This window comes from Sinocyclocheilus grahami, unplaced genomic scaffold (genome assembly GCF_001515645.1).
Source record: "Sinocyclocheilus grahami isolate Dianchi unplaced genomic scaffold, SAMN03320097.WGS_v1.1 scaffold11.1, whole genome shotgun sequence".
In the NCBI taxonomy this organism is placed as follows: Eukaryota; Metazoa; Chordata; class Actinopteri; order Cypriniformes; family Cyprinidae; genus Sinocyclocheilus; species Sinocyclocheilus grahami.
The window spans coordinates 2,564,853-2,583,917 of record NW_015505190.1 but is presented as its reverse complement, the minus strand read 5'-3'; the positions used below and the strand labels follow the sequence as shown (position 1 = coordinate 2,583,917).

General features: G+C 37.9%; 3 protein-coding genes across 3 annotated transcripts; 2 read left to right on the top strand and 1 right to left on the bottom strand.

The window, feature by feature from the left end:
* Positions 1 to 391: 391 nt before the first annotated feature.
* Positions 392 to 8,811, top strand: LOC107596301 (lethal(3)malignant brain tumor-like protein 3). Its single transcript, XM_016286995.1, has 14 exons — positions 392 to 750; positions 2,689 to 2,805; positions 2,916 to 3,105; positions 3,205 to 3,400; positions 3,480 to 3,594; positions 3,706 to 3,757; positions 4,565 to 4,659; positions 4,853 to 4,957; positions 5,075 to 5,212; positions 7,909 to 8,023; positions 8,114 to 8,213; positions 8,292 to 8,516; positions 8,612 to 8,673; positions 8,804 to 8,811. Exons 2-14 carry the CDS (start codon positions 2,695 to 2,697, stop codon positions 8,809 to 8,811), a joined length of 1,512 nt encoding a protein of 503 aa, XP_016142481.1. The 5' UTR covers positions 392 to 750; positions 2,689 to 2,694.
* Positions 8,812 to 9,814: 1,003 nt separating this feature from the next.
* Positions 9,815 to 15,659, top strand: LOC107595942 (uncharacterized). Its single transcript, XM_016286545.1, has 2 exons — positions 9,815 to 11,640; positions 13,865 to 15,659. The coding sequence occupies exon 2, from the start codon at positions 13,869 to 13,871 to the stop codon at positions 14,670 to 14,672; it is 804 nt and encodes a 267-aa protein (XP_016142031.1). The 5' UTR covers positions 9,815 to 11,640; positions 13,865 to 13,868; the 3' UTR covers positions 14,673 to 15,659.
* On the bottom strand, positions 15,237 to 18,593 carry LOC107596289 (titin-like). Its single transcript, XM_016286986.1, has 8 exons — positions 18,515 to 18,593; positions 17,702 to 17,992; positions 17,412 to 17,615; positions 17,055 to 17,318; positions 16,385 to 16,582; positions 15,966 to 16,301; positions 15,700 to 15,872; positions 15,237 to 15,311 (listed from the first exon to the last, which is right to left on the bottom strand). The coding sequence occupies exons 1-8, from the start codon at positions 18,591 to 18,593 to the stop codon at positions 15,237 to 15,239; spliced, it is 1,620 nt and encodes a 539-aa protein (XP_016142472.1).
* Between the last annotated feature and the right edge of the window lie 472 nt (positions 18,594 to 19,065).

Below are 19,065 nucleotides of genomic sequence, written 5' to 3'. Positions count from 1 at the left end.
GCTCAAACCTACTTTGAAAACAACGTGCTTACGTCTGGCAAAAAGGGTCACTTTTATACTCACAGCGCCATCTTGTGGCGTCGTCACTGTCTTCCTTTTCACCACTCTTGCCACAATGCGGCTGTCAAAACATTGTATTTAAACATTATGAACTTCAGTTTACAACTTGACGCGGTGTTATTTTATTAATAAGCTCTGCCTTTCTCTTTTTATTGCATATGGCCAGAATATGCCCTTCAAAAGAGATTTGTGGAGAAAGCTGAACACGTGATTGCTACAGGAAATCAAATCATCACCAATACAATGACTGTAAACTGAAAGGATATTAAAATCCTACTCTGAAAACGGCACGTTTCAGTGAGCACGCACTTTAAAGACTGCATTAAAACGGAACGATCGCAACCCCGTTCGAACGCCACAGACTGGCTGTCTGTTTTTGTTTAAAGTGCGTGGAAAACGCAAAGAGAATCAAACCATTTTCCTTATCTGTATTATTAAGGCCTTAAATTGTTTTACAGCAACAAGCACCGATAAAACGAGTATCGCGCACAAGTAAATTCTAGGGTCATGTAATTAAGGACACACTAGGACTAAGTTGCTCTGGTTCTTTGTTACATTAAGAGCATCTGTCACACATATATGTTGCGATGAAGTTTATCTGGGCTGCAGAAGTTGGACAGACACATATTAACCGCGCATGCGCAATAACGCCGCCACCCAGCTCTGAATAAGAGTTAAGAGAGAAACGAGGTGAGTTGCACGTTTATCAATAAATACAACGTTAATGTCGTCACCCACGCAGTAAACAACGATACGAACACAGAGTGCGTTTCTTGTTTAACACTTTTCAACCCTTGTGGCTATTTTCAACGAGGTTTAAAAATCGTAAAGATAAATAGAAGTGACAAGTTTGTGCAGAAGAAATTAAAAGCATGCAATTTGTTATTTCCTCAGGTCTGCGTGCACCTGAGTTGTTATATTTATATACGGATGAATGGCAACTCATTCCAAGTGCCTCGGGAAATGTTTTTCTTTTGGATAAGCACGTGAAACTGTTGATTTGGTTTATTGTAGGATGCCCTGCTAATGTTACAGCTAGCCGGGGCTATCAGTCGGGCTAACGACATTCCGTGACAAGGGGAAAGTAAGGAGTTTGTTGACGAAGGGGAAAACATTGCGTTTTAATAAAACAAGTTGTACACTTGGCCTTCCCGTGTTGGTTAAAGGTCCGAGCGACGTGAATCAGACCAGAGAACTGTTATAATTTACATACTTTAAACGTGTCGGCGGCCCTTTGCTATGCTCCGCCATTTTGTGTGTCAGTCGAATGCTAGTAATGGGCGCTCGCGCATTGCACTTTATTTATGCTAAGAATAAATTCCGTCAGCACTTGAAATATCCAAACAAACGTTTCTTACTAAAGCAGACGAGCTTTTAGGTGATGTTTCCGAAGCGACGTGACTGCACAGTCTGGGATTTTGATAAAATTTTGATTTATGATAAACGGCAGGTCAAGAACGTTATTACACTATTGCACGTTGTATACGAATGATAACGTGCTTAAATAACGACTTTATTATGTGAAAACAAATACATCGTGCATGTGTAAGGTTTAACTTGTCATCGCAAATATCCGCGAGCTTTTAAAGCACAGATTTAACGAGATTCTTTTAAAACAAGGAAAAGCTGAACTTGTTCGTCTAACTTCACTTTTAACCGCTTTCCTCCATTAGTAACCACCAAAGTAGTTTAAATGTGTGAGTGAGAATCTGCATACATAGCTAGCCCATAAAAATTGACATCATAACTATGTAGAAATACATATTTTGGTCCTCGTTTAAGTCCTTGGTGCAATCCGTACTGCGAGCAGCAATCGCTCTCTAGCGGAATTGACTGGAACTGCAAGCGCCGCGCAGCTCTTTCGTAAGTTGCGGGCGTTTAGTCAGCCGCGGTCAAAACACGGTTTTCGAGGCGAAGTCGTCATATTTGAATAATGGAAACAACAGTTTTGTGTTGTTTACTAAAATAATGTGTGCTGACCTACCTTATTAAAAACGTCTTAGCGAATTTCATCTACCCTCTTGCCACATGGAAGTGATTATGATTGGGCCTATGAAGATCACTGACCATAGACCGAGTACAATAATAATTTTTTTACAACTCAAGTCGTTTTTATTAGCAAGCTATGGAAATAAAGCATTTGTATCTTAGTCTCACATTATATTGCATTTAAAGTTTTCTATGCCAGTCGCAGTAGATTTTTTTTTGGTCCCGAAATGCACTTGTGTATGCATTACAGTGCTTTGTTGATTGGCCTCAACAAAGTCCTCAAGACGTAAAATAATTTAAAACCAGACAAAACAAGCATTAAAGTAAACTGAAACAGCTAAAAAGTTTTTCGCATATTTCTACGATATTTCATATTTTCATTCACCCCAACAACAGTTTTTTTGTTTGTTTGTTTGTTTTCCCCATAGTCTTGGAAAACCTGAATATATGAGAAAGTCTAATTTAACTTTAAATAATGCCAATGGCATTTTTATAATGGTTGTTGTTGTACATTTTAGTAGTTATGCCAAGCTCTAAAATATCAAGTAAAACATATTTGTAGTTTGATCAAATTTAAGATGCTTACTTCAGTCACCTGTCCATGTCGTAACAGTATATTTTCTCTTTTGACCTCCATAGATAAAGATGGCAGAGACATCTACGAGTGATGGTCCTGCCGCAGGAGCCGATTTTGACATGATGAGCGCTCTTGATTGGAAGGACGGCATAGCCACTTTGCCAGGAAGTGACATTCGGGTACAAATATTTAATGTATATGATGCATAAAGAGTGGAGTGAGGGACATATTTGACTGTTAGGAATGTGCTGATGCAAAAAAAAAAAAAAAAATTCTGGTCTGTTTTTAGTTTCGGATGACTGAATTTGGCACCTTGGAGATCGTCACAGAGGTGGAGCCCAAAGTTAAAGAGGCAGAGCTTACAGGCCCACAGCCTCAAACTACAGGCACCAGCAACACTCATTCTTCTGAGCAAAACAAAACATTAAATCAGACTGCAAAGCCCCAGTCAAATACAGAGCATCAAACAAATGCAGTGGGTGAGTACCTGTAACTCGCACGTATTCCTACCAAATCTAGGAATTATTTGCCTTTTTAATACATTTTTAGGAGCTTAGTATCTCTTTGCCTTCTTTCAGTTTCCACTGACCCCCACAGGCAGGCAGAGAGCAACAACGCTGTGGAAAGCCCTAGTGTGAGTACAGTGCCCAATGAGATTGTTCCCATGACTGAGACGACTGCAAACTGCAGGTCATGTGGTCACTCTGGTTCACGCGAATCCTTTCTACAAGGCAAATATTGCAGCGCTCCTTGTGTACAGCCCACCAGTGGCAGGTACATGTTTTTGGCATTCACTGAGCTCTGCTAGTTGCACTGTTTATAGTGTATTAAGTCTTTGTGTGTATGTGTGCAGGTCAACCCCAGCTGAGGCTGCCGAAGGGGAACGTTTAGGTAAACGTGTGAGAAAGAAGAAGAAGATGTTTATGGAATCTGGAGATGAAGAGGAGGACAACATAGAGGAGGAAGAGGTAATACACACACACACATCTACCTCAAACAAAGGAGATCAAATTCAGTATTAATGAGATGTACTAAAGTGGAATTTACTGTATTGCTCAATGACAATTTTTTTTTCTCAGGAGAAGGTTAGATCCTCAAAGGGGAGACGAGCAGCTAAAGTTGCTAGACTAGGTTGGTAATATTAATTTATCTCTCACATACATGCATAAACACAAACTCTAGTTAAAAACACTAATTATTTAATAACGCTGTTAAATGTAATTTCAGAATAAATATCCACACTGTACATTATGATGTTGTGATAGCATTTAAACAACTGACTTTTTGAGTTTTTAGTCTTTTATTTTACTTAGACAAAACTGTAAAGAATTGTAATATTGGCCATTTATCTGTTATCAGCCATAACATGAATATAATTTTCGGTTGGCCAAATACTTTAAAAAAAAAATTCTATTGCTGCAGCTCAACTTGTATGGGTAGATTTTGTCTTGTATATTTTCACTCGGTTTCAAATTGTCCTTTATCCTGTGTATTATCAATTGTAATGATTTTTCCATGTATAATCACTTAAATACTTTTCTAAATCGTATAACTTGCCTCTATTTGATGTAGGGCTGCACAATTAATCGAATTTCTAATCGCGATTACAATTATGGATGCCACAATTACGTAATCGTTCAAAGCGGCAATTAATCGTTCAAAGTCCACTTATGTTATTCTGCATGCTTTAGATGCTTTTTCTTTCTTTCTACATGTTATCTTAAGGGTTTTTCCATTGTTAACATTATTGTGTAACATTAGTGTTTTCAGCTTGTTTATTTTCATATAAAAATATGGCATGCAGTTGCTTCAAACAAAGGTGTAAACATCATTCATTAAATTGTAAATTAATAATCGCAAATACAATTTCAAAGGAATAATCGGCAATTATAATTTTTGACATAATCGTGCAGCCCTAATTTGATGCTGTGTTCATAGTGACTGCACCTCTGGTTAAGAAGAAAACCTGGAGTTGGTCAGCTTATCTAGAGGAGGAGAGAGCCATTACTGCTCCCTTGAAACTTTTTAAGGAGGTGAGAGACACAGCATATCTAGCTTGTGTGTCTGTTCACAGTTATATAGATAACATGGAATGATTAGGGTCCTGATTAGGATGGTTAGTTTGATGTCAATCCGTTTTTTATCATTAGAAACAAATAAGTGTTACTTGAACAAAAACAGCTCTGCATCTGGATGGAATTTTGTGTTTGTGTGTTTGCAATACAGCACCAGTCATTTCCTCAAAGCAGGAATGGATTTAAAGTTGGCATGAAGTTAGAGGGATTGGACCCCAGTCACCCTGCTTTCTTCTGCGTTTTGACTGTTGCAGAGGTAACCAGAGTCAAAAGTTCCTGTGATTTTATTTGATATGTGATTTTTAAAGAAAATATATAGATAGCTGTGCTTATTGTAAAATGTGTATTTGGACATATTTGCCTTCTGTTCCAGGTGCAAGGCTACAGGATTCGGCTTCACTTTGATGGCTACCCTGAGTGCTATGACTTCTGGGTAAATGCTGACTCATGGGATGTGAAGCCGCCAGGCTGGTGTGAGAAAACGGGTCTCAAGCTATTGCTGCCAAAAGGTGTTTAATGCTGGTTGTCTGTTGTCAAGGATGCAACATGCAAAGCAGCTCTTGTGCAGAGCTCTATTTTTGTTCTCTGTAACATATTAGATGTGTTTTATAGATGTTTCTTCATGTGTTGAAACTACTTGATCTCAATTTTCACTGTGATTACAAAATGGTCTATTAGTTTTTATTCTGAAATTGAACATAGATGTAATAGTATTGTAATTGACACGATCATTGATTATAAATAATAAATACCACAAAATATAATTCAATAAATTAATGGAAATATAATAAAAATGTAATTTACTAACTGTAAAATATATAATGAAATTATAATTTATTTTATTTGTTTAAAAAATGGTTACGTTAGCATATTTTTCATGTTGTTTTATAACATTTGGAATGGACAAAATTGCAGGGTTTTTAGACACTCTTAGGGACTATTCACACAGATCATGTATTTGCTTTGAAACATGCGAGATGCGGGCAGTGGAATGGGGAAAAAAACGCAGGGGCTTGAGAAACAGTTCAACCCAAATATTTAGATGTGTGCAGCACATTTTATGGAGGACTGTTTACTGATCCTGGTAGAGTAGACTACAATGCCGGCTGTTCTGACTCACAGATTGTAAGTAAGTTTTTTTTTATATATATATTTAAAGAGTTTTTATTTTTTATATTTAAAGCAAGTTTTTTGGGCAGTGTAGAGTAGGGCTTGTTGTTTGTCATTTCTCCGATCACAAATGCAGACATGGTTTTATGTTTACGCGGCGCGATGCAACGCGTAAAAAGACAGTATAAGTCATTATAATCCATAATTATGTCCCCACTGGATGCAAGGAATGCCTCGTTTATAATGGGTTTTCATGTTTTTGAATCATGGCACCGGCCTGACAGGGCATCACAATATGGTAGAGGGGTGTAACATATCCGTCACACGCTTGAGGTATTCGGCCAATCATAACGCACTGGATAGCTGGCTAATCACAGCACACCTTGCTTTTCTTTTCTTTTTTTTCTCTTCCTTTATTAGGATTAGCAACAAGTACACAAAAATATACAACCCTAGTAACACCTTGCTTTTCAGACTGATGAGCTTTGTAAAAATCGACGCGTTTCAGAAAGGCGGGGCGTAGAGGAGAAACAATAATGTACAGTATGTGGAAAATATTTTTTTTGAAAGTTTTTTGAACCTTAAACTGCATAAACACATTTCATTACACCAAATACACAAAATAATGTTCTTTTTAGCAACATCATATGACCCCTTTAATTCTTGCCAGTGTTTAACCATTCAGCACTTGCACGCTCTCCTGGAGACAGTACGCTAATGCACACTCGCAGCGCACACACATATAACGGCAGGTTCACATTACTCCGTTTGCAGTGCATACGTGGTGCGAATTTTTTCCGCGCTCATGTTAACGGATTAAAGCGTTCACTGCACACGGTTGCGGTCCAGCAGTGCCTTCCACGAGCGGTGCGGAGATCGTTTCCTCACCAAGTCTATTGCTGCGCTGCAAGCAATGAATTAAAGTAACAGCACATTGTTTGCAGTTAATAAGAACATGGATTGACACGAAAATGTTGCAATTACTCCATAAATGCATATTATTAAAGTCTACTGTGTTTCACAGTCAACACATATGGCTTTTTGACTAGGTTTAAAGGGAAAGAGCACTTTTAGATAAACAAGGCAATAATAGATGGCACTCATGGAAGTAGAAAAACAAAGTTATGAACCGCATGATTGCTTGTAATAAAGATTTCAATGCAAAAGGAAAGGCAGTAGAGCTGACTATTTCTGTCTATGGTAAGTTTGTGATAATGTAAGAAAAGTAGTTTAAATGTTTTACCAATTGCTTGAGCAACTTAATATATAAATCCAAAAGTAAATGCAAAAGTAAAAAGCATTGAATAATGTGTTGCTTATATTTATTGTGTTTAAACATGTCTGTGAAAGATTGTATTACTGTACTGGGTAAAAAAGAATTGCAATGCTTAAAAAGCTGTTTCAGTGACAATGTTTGGATTTGAAATCAAAATGATGGATAAATGTTGTGTTTGTGGTAAACATCCATGGATCAGTAGTGGACTCCTGTGTGAATGCTGCTTCTCCTCTCACAAGAGACACCTAAGAGGGGAATTCCCCCCATTTTCAAAAATGAAATTCAGGCCCTGAATAAATATCTAAAGATCCTGATTGGAGTATCACTATAAATAGTTATAAATTATAAAAAGAAGGCTTTAAAAAGATCGGTATCGGTGATCGGTATTGGCAGATACTGCTTTCTGTGATCAGTGATCGGTGATTGGCCTCAAAAATCCTGATCGGAGCATCCCTAGTTTTTGACAAAATCTCTGGAATTCGACGCACCCCAGCAAGGGGAGGTTATCGATGGGCAAACAGCACTTTGCCTGTTACGTCGTTTGGGCTGTCTTGTTGAGCGCAGGGACACTGAGAACATTATATTTCACACACTTTAAGCACTTTTATTTTCCAAATGTATGCTAATAGGATTAATCTAACGAATCGTTCAGTTTGTAATGCGTACCGAACCGAAAGCCTCGTACCGAACGGTTCAATACGAATACGCGTATCGTTACACCCCTATTAATTAGTCATTTATTAATAGTTATTCACATTAATTGTATTCAATCTGCCAATACAGATAGTATATCATTGCTAACTCTGTGAGTTTATATATAGATCCATTTTGATGGCTGGAGTGAGGAGTATGATTTTTGGCTAGATGCTGATAGCCCAGATCTGCACCCAGTAGGCTGGTGTCAGAAGACAGGTCATCCTCTACAACACCCCAACGGTAACATACTCTTTGACACATTTATATACAGTGTTTTCACACATGGCCCTACCAGACTCATAATCAAACTCGTAATTATAACTATATCAGGTCCCAGAGATTCTCCAGTGCCTCCAGGACAAGGCTGCCCAACCCCAGGATGCAACGGAGTCGGACATATTAGAGGACCTCGGTATGGGACACATTACACGTAAGTTATACACATAATGTTGCACATACAACCCATAATGTTCATTCAAATGCAACTGAGTCTCTTTCCCATTTTTAGGGTGGTGAGCTGTCCATACTCAGATGTGAATTTGAATAAGGACGGGCTGGTGCCGGACAGACTGAACGGGGAGAGGCCGGTCACGCTCAGTGGACCTCCGCGCCACCGCCGTGCTGAAATGCTCACTCAGACGCACCCTCCCACACCCAGCGCCAGCACCCCTGAAGCCCCTGACACCACCACAGACGCCTGTCCACCAGCTCGCTCAGTGCGTGAGCACGTTGTGTGAGTGTCATGAGTTACTTATGGTTTTACTTCTCTCTCCCTCTCACACACACACTCTCACTCCTCATCTCTTTCTCATTCCTCCTGTACTTCAGGTCTGGCAGCGCTCCCAAATGTGTCAAGCCACCTCAAGTGAAGCAGGAAGGTGACGGGAAAGGTACACATTTATCAGATTTTGTGATATTTTGGCTTAATTTGCATTTATGGATAATCCATAAACTCTGAGAATATTGCAAATAAAGTCATGCTCATCTTTTTTGCCTGTATGTGTTAAGTTATTACCTTAGTATATTAACTTATATACAATAATTTGAATACACCTCTTCTATAAGCATTTCTTAATTCAAATTAGTTTGATATTTATGGTGGGTATGAAGTCAAGCTTACAATATCATAATTAAAAAAAAGCTTAATTAAAAGAACAAAATTCTTCAAAAGACATTTAGTAGTATTGCAGTCTATTATTATTTCTTAGAGCAAAACTGCTTTTCTCCCTTTTGTCCACCAAATCAATGTCATGTGGTGCAACTAAGATAATCAGAAAAAACTTAAAATAGGAAATGCCGCCGTGCTGAAATGCTCACTCAGACGCACCCTCCCACACCCAGCGCCAGCACCCCTGAAGCCCCTGACACCACCACAGACGCCTGTCCACCAGCTCGCTCAGTGCGTGAGCACGTTGTGTGAGTGTCATGAGTTACTTATGGTTTTACTTCTCTCTCCCTCTCACACACACACTCTCACTCCTCATCTCTTTCTCATTCCTCCTGTACTTCAGGTCTGGCAGCGCTCCCAAATGTGTCAAGCCACCTCAAGTGAAGCAGGAAGGTGACGGGAAAGGTACACATTTATCAGATTTTGTGATATTTTGTCTTAATTTGCATTTATGGATAATCCATAAACTCTGAGAATATTGCAAATAAAGTCACGCTCATCTTTTTTGCCTGTATGTGTTAAGTTATTACCTTAGTATATTAACTTATATACAATAATTTGAATACACCTCTTCTATAAGCATTTCTTAATTCAAATTAGTTTGATATTTATGGTGGGTATGAAGTCAAGCTTACAATATCATAATTAAAAAAAAGCTTAATTAAAAGAACTAAATTCTTCAAAAGACATTTAGTAGTATTGCAGTCTATTATTATTTCTTAGAGCAAAACTGCTTTTCTCCCTTTTGTCCACCAAATCAGTGTCATGTGGTGCAACTAAGATAATCAGAAAAAACTTAAAATAGGAAATTATATTATAGATATGTTGGCCCTCATGGCTGTCATGGTCAGATAATTAGTGTGAGTGAGTGTGAAAGACTTTTGCAAGCATGTGAGTGAAAAAAAAAAGTATAAATGTGTGCTTGCATCTAATGTCAGGGAATTCTTGCTCTGGGCAAATCTGGAATTGAATGTCTCAGTTTGTATTTACTGCAGATGAAATATTTGATCTTGTAAAATGCATTTGTTAAATTGAAAAAATTGTATAGTGAATTGGACAGTGTGCTGACACCATAGACACTGCAAATAGAGTTAGGAATAGAAATGAGGGGTGAGAGTGTGTGTGTTTTAAGCCTCTGAGACCCTGACATTTTGCCTTACATGCATTCCTGAATACTAAGATATTTTGTTCTGTCATTCACTGAGCAAAAGCTTTTTGTACATCTCTGACCTGCTGTGTATAATACAGCTGTAATTCTCAACTCTGCTGCAACTGATTTTACATGTTGGAATCACTTTGTTTTCATGTACTGGTTTGGATTTGCAGTGCTTCTCAAAGTTGTCAGTATACGCACATGCATATATGCAGGTTGCAATAGGTTCAGAATAATAGATCCCGTTAGGGTTGGAAACTGGAGAAAAATTCGAAAATGGGGGTACAAAAACTAAAACACTGAATAAATATAGATAATAGTCTGCAGATGCATTTGGCTAAGTAATAAAGGCATTTGGATGGTGATGGAAAATTAAGATCTGGGGAATCCTCATCACAGTGGTTAGGGTCACGGATGAGTTTATATCAGACTTTGTTTTCTTTGGTTTATGTGTGTGTTTGTAGATTAAATGTCTCTAATCAGACTCTTTATGTGTGACTGATTGTGTGTTTGTGAGGTTTTTTTTTTTTTTTGGTCAAGTCTCAAATGGATGAATGAATAAATTGAAGGAGAGAATAAATACAGATTTCCAACATAGCTGTTTTGTTTAGTTTTGGTTTTCTGTCATACAGAATACATAATTCAATCATATCCCACATGCTTTTCTTATACCAAACTGAAATTTTAAAAGGTAGCGCTTATGAAAAACAGGCTCAACTGGTATGGATTTTCTCTTGTGTCTGTTTTATGCAATCAAACATACTGTGTTTGAGAGCAAAAATAATCAGATTGTAATTTAAAAAAATAAAAGATTGTTTGAACTTATTAATTACAAAAATAAATGACCTGATAACAAAACTCTTTGCACTGTGAATGAATCTTTCTGGTTGTAGTTCTCACACTTTTCATTACACAACCATAAAAACTAAAAAAAACATGAAACATTTGCTTACATATTTGGCACATTGTTTAATAATATATGGTGTAGAGAGTTTTATCAATTATTTTAAGTAGACATTAATCATTTTTTATTACAATATAAATAAATTTGCTCTCAGACACTATGTTTGGTTGCATAGTAAAAAACAGAAGTAACTCCATATACTGGGCATATAGCCTACACAACAGAATCTAAAATATTGAACATTCATAAATGCCCAATCTGAAGTCATATGATATATTCTAATATATATTCTAATAACTTAATGTAATATATAATAACAATCTGAGTCAGTCAGGAAAAGTCTTGAAATGGGCCTGGGTCCTCTGAGACTCTAAGAATAGGTTATTCTGCCCACCGTGGGACCCAGCGGGCTTGCACACATGTTCCCATGACCCTCTAACCACACTCTCTCTCCCTCGCTCACTCCCACGTCACTGGCCGGTTAAAGTAAACGCGCCTCGGCTCGCCTCGCGCTCGCGATACACGCGTCTGCTAAGGACGGAGACTGATGGATTAGTGCGGAATTAGATTAGAGTCGCGTATTTGAAACGGACCGTGAACCATGAGTCTCCGGTGGAGGAGAAGCTACTGAGGTGAGTTTAAGGGAGTTTAACTTTAGGTGGTGATGTGTGGACTTAATGTATTTCTACAGCACGATCTCTACGGGTATGAAAACAAGCGTACTGAAAACCTGCCACTCGTACTGCGCTTGCGTAATATGTTTGTTTGACACCACAAAATTTGCTTCTGTAAATGTGCATTTTTTCCATGTTAAAACATTTTGCCAATCCCATTGTTATGGGGCAGCTTTAATTAAGCCATTTTCATGTTGATTGCAAAAGTGAAAGTGGCGCTATCATAACATCAGGCCTATTCTGTTTGTTTGAGAATCCAATTAGCCCAGTCTAGAAATATTGACTTAACCAATTGCACGAGTTTAGGGGCAAACCTTGAAGTTTTTTCAAGTAATGTCAACCACTGACTAAATCTGAAACCGCTATTTTAAAAAACCATGGGAAATTATAGAGCGAACCTATGGTGATCTCAATTGACCTTATATGTGACCCTGGAGCACAAAACCAGTCATAAGTAGCATGGTATATTTGTAGCAATAGCCAACAATGCATTGTATGATTTTTCTTTCATGCCAAAAATCATTAGGATATTAAATAAAGATCATGTTCCATAAAGATATTTTGTAAATTTCCTAACGTAAATATGTGCAATAATATGCACTGCTAAGAACTTCATTTGGACAACTTTAAAGGCGATTTTCTTAATATTTAGATTTTTTTGCACCTTCAGATTCCACATTTTCAAATTGTTGTATCTAATGTATTGTTGTAATATAATATTTAACCAAATATTTTCCTATCCTAACAAACAATAGCCTACATCAATGGAAAGCTTATTTATTCAGCTTTCAGATGTATATATGATGTATAGAAATGATGATGTGGTCCAGGGTAACATGAATAAACAGTTTAGTGGAAAAGAAAAATATCAAAATAGTGGTTATCGTTACACAAAATTATGTTGTTCGATTAAAATACGTTTATAAATACCATTCTAACATTTTTGCAGTGCCAATGCAGTGTCATTTACAGATCAGTGCTTATGGTTTAGAATTTGAGTTGGATTTGTTTGCCTGTCCTGACTAGAAGCACTGGTAGTTAAAAATAATAATAATTACGGTGGTCGAGAGAGCTCAGTGCACAAACAAAACAAAACAAACAAAACACATGTAAATTAAGAAAACATATTCATCAATTTGGCATCACACGCGCTGCAAATGCTCACAACTCAAACAAAAACAGAAACACGCTGCAAATATAAATATATAACATAGTTCATTTTAATTTTGTTGAGGTAATATTGTTGTGGTTTGTGCTACTTGCACGTTTCTGTATATTTGGTTGGGTTGTGAGTATTTGCAGCGCGTTTCTTTATTTGTTTGTGTTGTGAGGATTTGCAGTGCTTTGTATTTGGCTGTGTTGTGAGTTTGCATTACATGTGCTGTCAAACTAATGAAGATGTTTTCTTAATTTGCTGGTGCTTTTTCTATTTGCATATGTTTTCTGAAGTTGCAGCGCGTTGAGCTCTCTCGGACACTGTAAATAATAATAAATTGTATCTTCTTAAGAAATTGGTTACAGCGATTCTGCATCCTGATATCTATTTTCTACAACAACAAAAAAAATGCTACCCATGATTTTAACACACGATGTGTCAAGAACAAGGTAGGACATTTTTATTGTAGGATGAAAAAAAAACATTGTTAATTGCAATTGTGTTTTTTATATACAAAGGTTAAAATAAGAAAACAGACAGAAGTAGACAGACTGCCTTATTGAGCAGATATGAAACATCAGACAGCATTTGGAAGGAACTGGAAGCACAAAGAACTTAAAAAAAGGATTATACAAGGATTGTCATGGATTAGCTGTCTTGCCCACAAATAAATGCTTCTGAGAAACTAGGATTATTGTAATGATGCATGCTTTCAATATGCGAAAACTCTCAGTATTATCATTTAAAAAGACTATGTATGATAAAGGTTCTATAAAATATTATTTTTATATTTATATAAAAGTATTTTATATTTTATTTATTTTTTAAATAATACATTTATCAAATAAAATGAAATTATAGTTGCAAGTATGGAGAGGAATTGGGTTATGTGAGAATAACCCACTCACTCTTTACTTTTTAACCAACTACAATTTATATTTAAATCTTCCTTTAGTATTTTGTACCTTTTCAGGGTGATTTTATTGAGTATTTGAAGTTCATTATCCCATTTTATGCTTTTTTTAGGAGAATGTCTGAGATAAATGCTCCCACAGAAAAAGTCTCTATAACAGCCCCAGAGTTGGAGACTCCCTTAAGGCCAGATACAGGGCCTGTGATTGGTGGACTGCGTTTGCGATCTGCACCAGGGGCTTGTTTGTTATTTGCAGGTGTTTTGCTGATAGTAGGCATCAGCGTCGCTGTGGGGGGGTATTGGAACAATCAACCCCGCCGACAAACGCCACATCATGTTTCAACTGGACGCACCTCTTCAGAGAAACTGAAGCTGATTGGTCCTGTCATCATGGGGGTGGGGCTTTTTATCTTTATTTGTGCCAACACAATTCTCTATGAAAATCGTGACCGAGAACAACGTCATAAGCGAGACCAACATAAAGACAACCAGGAGATCCTACCACTGGTACAAACTCAAAGGAACAGTCATTCAAAACGGTTCTCACAAACAGAAATTAACACCAACACGCATACATTGGACTTGTCTGAACTCAACATCCATTGCTTAGAGGAAGGGGCCGGAATCCCCACCCTAAAGTGTTCTTCGCCATCCTCTGGCTCATGTAGCTCCAGTCAAGTGAACTTGGAAACCGGATCACCCCTCCGAGATCGCAGAAACATGGAAAGATTGGCATTGCCTGTCATTAAAGTCAATGACTGTCTGATTGCCTCCTCAGACCCAGTGCCTCCACCTCTCCCTGATCGGACATACCGGAACAAGATGGGAGTGGAAAATATAGCAAATGTGGAGCTAACACAAGTGAATCTTGCAGATTCATCTCTAATGATATTGAACAAAGAAGAGCCAAAGGATCGGTAGACTTTAACGCCTGCAGTCCACACTAAGGTCCACATAGTGAATATATTGAATATATTCAAGCCAAAAGATGTTAGGGTTTAGTATAGAACAGATTTCTCTATTTGATTCGATTCTGATTCATTTGGGTGTATTTCCGTTATAATGTCCAATTTGCTTACAGTTCTTTCTTTGCTAATGCTGTGATTATATAGTGTTTCAGATGGAGTCAAGCTAATCTTTTTGAACCCACTTATTTGCATGAATCAGCTTCACTGGTCACGCAGTATGTTTTTGATTCACCAAAAAAAACTCAGTCATTTGTTCGTGAACGGCCACGTATGTCTGTTTATACAAGGAGTCATTTTATGTTGTCATATTGCTGTACAGTCTTTTTTTATTACATCACAGTATACAGAACTCCCATTTAGCTTAACCATTTAGGAATAATGGATTGTTACCTGACTTGTGAGAGTTGCATAAGGCTTTGTAGACTTTTGTTCATGTGAATTTTAAGTAATCAATTATACATTATCCTATTTTTTCATGTGGTGCCACCCACACAAGCCCAAAAGTATAGAGACTGCGCTATGTGTCATTGTGTTTGTAGTGCTGGTCTTTATAGTTCACATAAATGTCAGGGCAAAAATGAAAGGCGGCCACCTGTGATACACACATAAATATACACATGTGCATGCATACAGCTGCTCCTTCTCCTGTCTTAACTGTTCTGCATCCAACATGTTCAAATTCTTAGAGACTGAAAGACAAGCTTTAAGCAGTCGCAGTCACATGCAGTCATACAGTAGCAAGTAATCCTCTATTTTGATTAGTTTGGGTTAATCCTGAACAATGCTATTGCTGCAAAACCAGTACAGCTATCTGATACCCAGCAAAAGTAATGTGGATTAAAGTTGCTTTAACAGTTCACTATACACTAAGGAATGAGGGTTTGACTGGTCTAGTGAGCCCCTGCTGATGAACGTTGTAACTAAATTGTTTTACTTTTGCTCTTGTGTGTATGTGCAGTTTGTATATGTGTGTTTGTAACCTCAGTCTCCGGTGTGATGTTCCATAGGTCTTTAGTCCTCTCCTGATTTTTGTAAAGGTTGGTTTTTGTAATGGACACAGGTTGTGTGGTCGGAGTGGAGGTGAGTGGTTGGTCAGCTGGGATCTGTGGGCGGGGTTTGGGCGGAGCCACTGGGTAAATAACAGGTGTGGGAACTAGAGACAGAAGAAGAAATATTCAAGAAGACATGGTAACAGATGGACTGACGTTAGAGAATATTCATTTCTGATGTCTTGTGTGATTCATACTGTAATCTTTAGGGGAGATGCCCATAAATGTGAACCAGCCGTCCTCCGCTTCTGTCTGCAGTTGTACTGGTTTTTTCTCTGGTACAGATGGTGTTTTTGTTCTTTCCTCTATTTTTATCTGCCTCCTATCATCAAAGTCTCCGGGCACGACTGGAAACTGTGGGGTTTGTATGATGCTTGTCCTCTTCTTCTCTGGTACTATTATTTGTTCTTTAGCGCTCACGGTCATCACCTCAATCACTTGCTCCTCTGTTCTCACTCTGCTCTGAATCACCTCCTCTCCGGTCTCCTCATACAGCTCAACAGCTGGACCTCGCAGTAGTGGAAATGAGGGCACTGAAACAAACACAATGTATGATGAATATTTTGATTCATGCTTTTACATATGTGCATTTGTGGTTGTGTGTGAGTGTTTGCACCTGATTCTTTAGGAGAAACATCAAAAATGATGAACCAGTCGTCCTCCACGTCTCTTTGAGGTTCTGCTGCTTTCTGCTCCAGAATAACTGGCTCTGGCCTTCTATAAACCACTGTCATCTGCTCCTCCTCTTTTCTCCTTCTCTCCACAGCTCTCTTTTCTTCAGCCTCCAAAGGAGTCACAGACCCAACACGAATTTCTGGAGTGACAGGAATTACACATTATCACTGAAAATCACCACAGCAACAATCTTGAGTTGTAAAAGTCATTAGAGCACAAATCCATTAACTTTCTGCTTTATTTCTCACATATAATTTAACTTACACTTACAACGTTTTCTTAAACTTAACATTCATAACTTTCCATACTTAACGTTAACAACAGTGTTTTGGATCTCAAATGCCACAGTTACTCTTCATGTTTGTTTACAAAAAAGTGCAGTTTGGACATTCTGCTTAATAATGTCTTTGTTACATGGATAGGAAGGAAAATCATATAGGTTTGCAAAAATATATATCACACAGTGGCACAAGGAAAAATTAATTATTCCAGAAATTTTGGGTAACTTAGCCCTCTAATAATGAATCTATAACACGAATATCAAAAATGTGCATTATGGAAGTACTGGCCAAATTTGAGTGTGATTATGTTTGCAGCAAAAAGTACTTCACCTGATGGGAAACTCTTCTGCTCATGCTTATGCTCATCAAAAAGCTGAAACCAGTCATCATCAAAGTCTCTGGGCACGACTGGAAACATGGTTTGTATGATGCTTGTCCTCTTCTTCTCTGGTGCTATTATTTGTTCTTTAATGCTCACGGTCATCACCTCAATCACTTGCTCCTCTGTTCTCACTCTGCTCTGAATCACCTCCTCTTTGGTCTCCTCATACAGCTCAACAGTTGGAGCTTGCAGCTGTGGATACGCCAAGGGCTCTGCAACAAACCAAACCCATGATGCGTGTTAAGATATGTGTGTTTATGTTTGTGTGTGTGTTCTTGACTGTGGTTGTGTGTAAGTGTTTGTACCTGATTCTTTAGGAGAAACGTCAAAAATTATGAACCAGTCATCCTCCACGTCTCTTTGAGGTTGTGTTGTCTTCTGCTCCAGGATAACTGTCTGTGGTCTCCCATAATCCATTGTCACCTGCTCCTGTTGTTTTATTTGCTCTGTTCTCACTCTTCCCTGGATCACCTCCTCTCTGGTCTCCTCATACAGCTCAACAGAGGGCACTGAAACAAACACAATCCATCATGCATATACTAATTTGTGTGTTTTACACGAGCGTGTGATTATGGTTGTGTGTGAGTGTGTGTACCTGATCTTTTAGGAGAACCATCCAAAACAACAAACCAGTCATCCTCTTTGTCTATTTGAGGCTCTGCTGCTCTCTGCTCAAGAACAAATGGCTGTAGTCTCCTATAATCCACTGTCACCTGCTCCTCTTGTCCTTTCTGGACCTCCTCCGTTTTCACTCTGCTCTGAATCACCTCCTCTCTTGTCTGTGTTTTTGTCTTCTCGGGTGTCACCAACTCTTGCTGTATTTTTCTTTCTGCCTCTCTCTTCTCTTCTTCACGCTGATCTTCTTCAGGAGTGTATCTGCTCACATCTGGTTACAGAAACTCATTTTAATGGTTGAAATTGGTTGAGAAGTAGGCTATTTTAAAATCATGTCTCTAGTGTTATAAAGAGCGGTCAGGAATAACACATTTGCTCAGCTACTCACAGGGAAACAGATGCAACTTATATACAGTGGGGCAAAAAAGTATTTAGTCAGCCACCAATTGTGCAAGTTCTCCCACTTAAAAAGATGAGAGAGGCCTGTAATTTTCATCATAGGTATACCTCAACTATGAGAGACAAAATGAGAAAAAAAAATCCAGAAAATCACATTGTAGGATTTTTATATATATATATATATATATATATATATATATATATATATATATATATATATATATACCTTATTTATTCATTTATAGTTTTCTTCTTCTTGTAAGCATAAATCTCATTAATTATGATAGATTTCTACTTGAAAAAAAGAACTGTTTGCCAGTTGAGTAAAAAAAATAAGCTTAATTCATTATTACTGTAAGATATTATAAGATATATTATTATAATATCATTATACAGAGAGGACATTGTTCAGGTACCTCCAGCTCCCACACAAAGCAGGTGTCGTCCAGGAAATTCACTCGGCACTGCAACATGTCTCAGACTATTCTCTTCTCTTCTATTTATTCCTCTGGTGGAGTAATTCAGTTGGCTTTGTCCTTTCCTCCACTTTAGGTATCAGGGAATAAGCTACAAAAGTTCAATCCTCTTCAGAACTGCACTTTAGTTCACATTCCTGTTACCGTTTCTATACTGTCGCAGCACACGTCTGTATGAGGCATCATAAGAGGCCCTGCCCTCCTGCACTGTCCCGTTTTGTGATAGTGCTAGGAGTGTTTTAGAAAGATATGACCCACCCCTCTCTCTGACACAAACACATATAAATACACGCACATGGCTGTTTACAGTTATGAGTGAGGGGGTCAGTCATCACATGATGAACATGAATTTATTTGTCCATCATGACTGGAGAAAGAGGAGGCAAGGAAGGAGGAATCACTTCATTATAAATGGATTATTTACAGTATTTAATGTGATGTTGCCCGCTCTTTCTGAATGAGATAAACT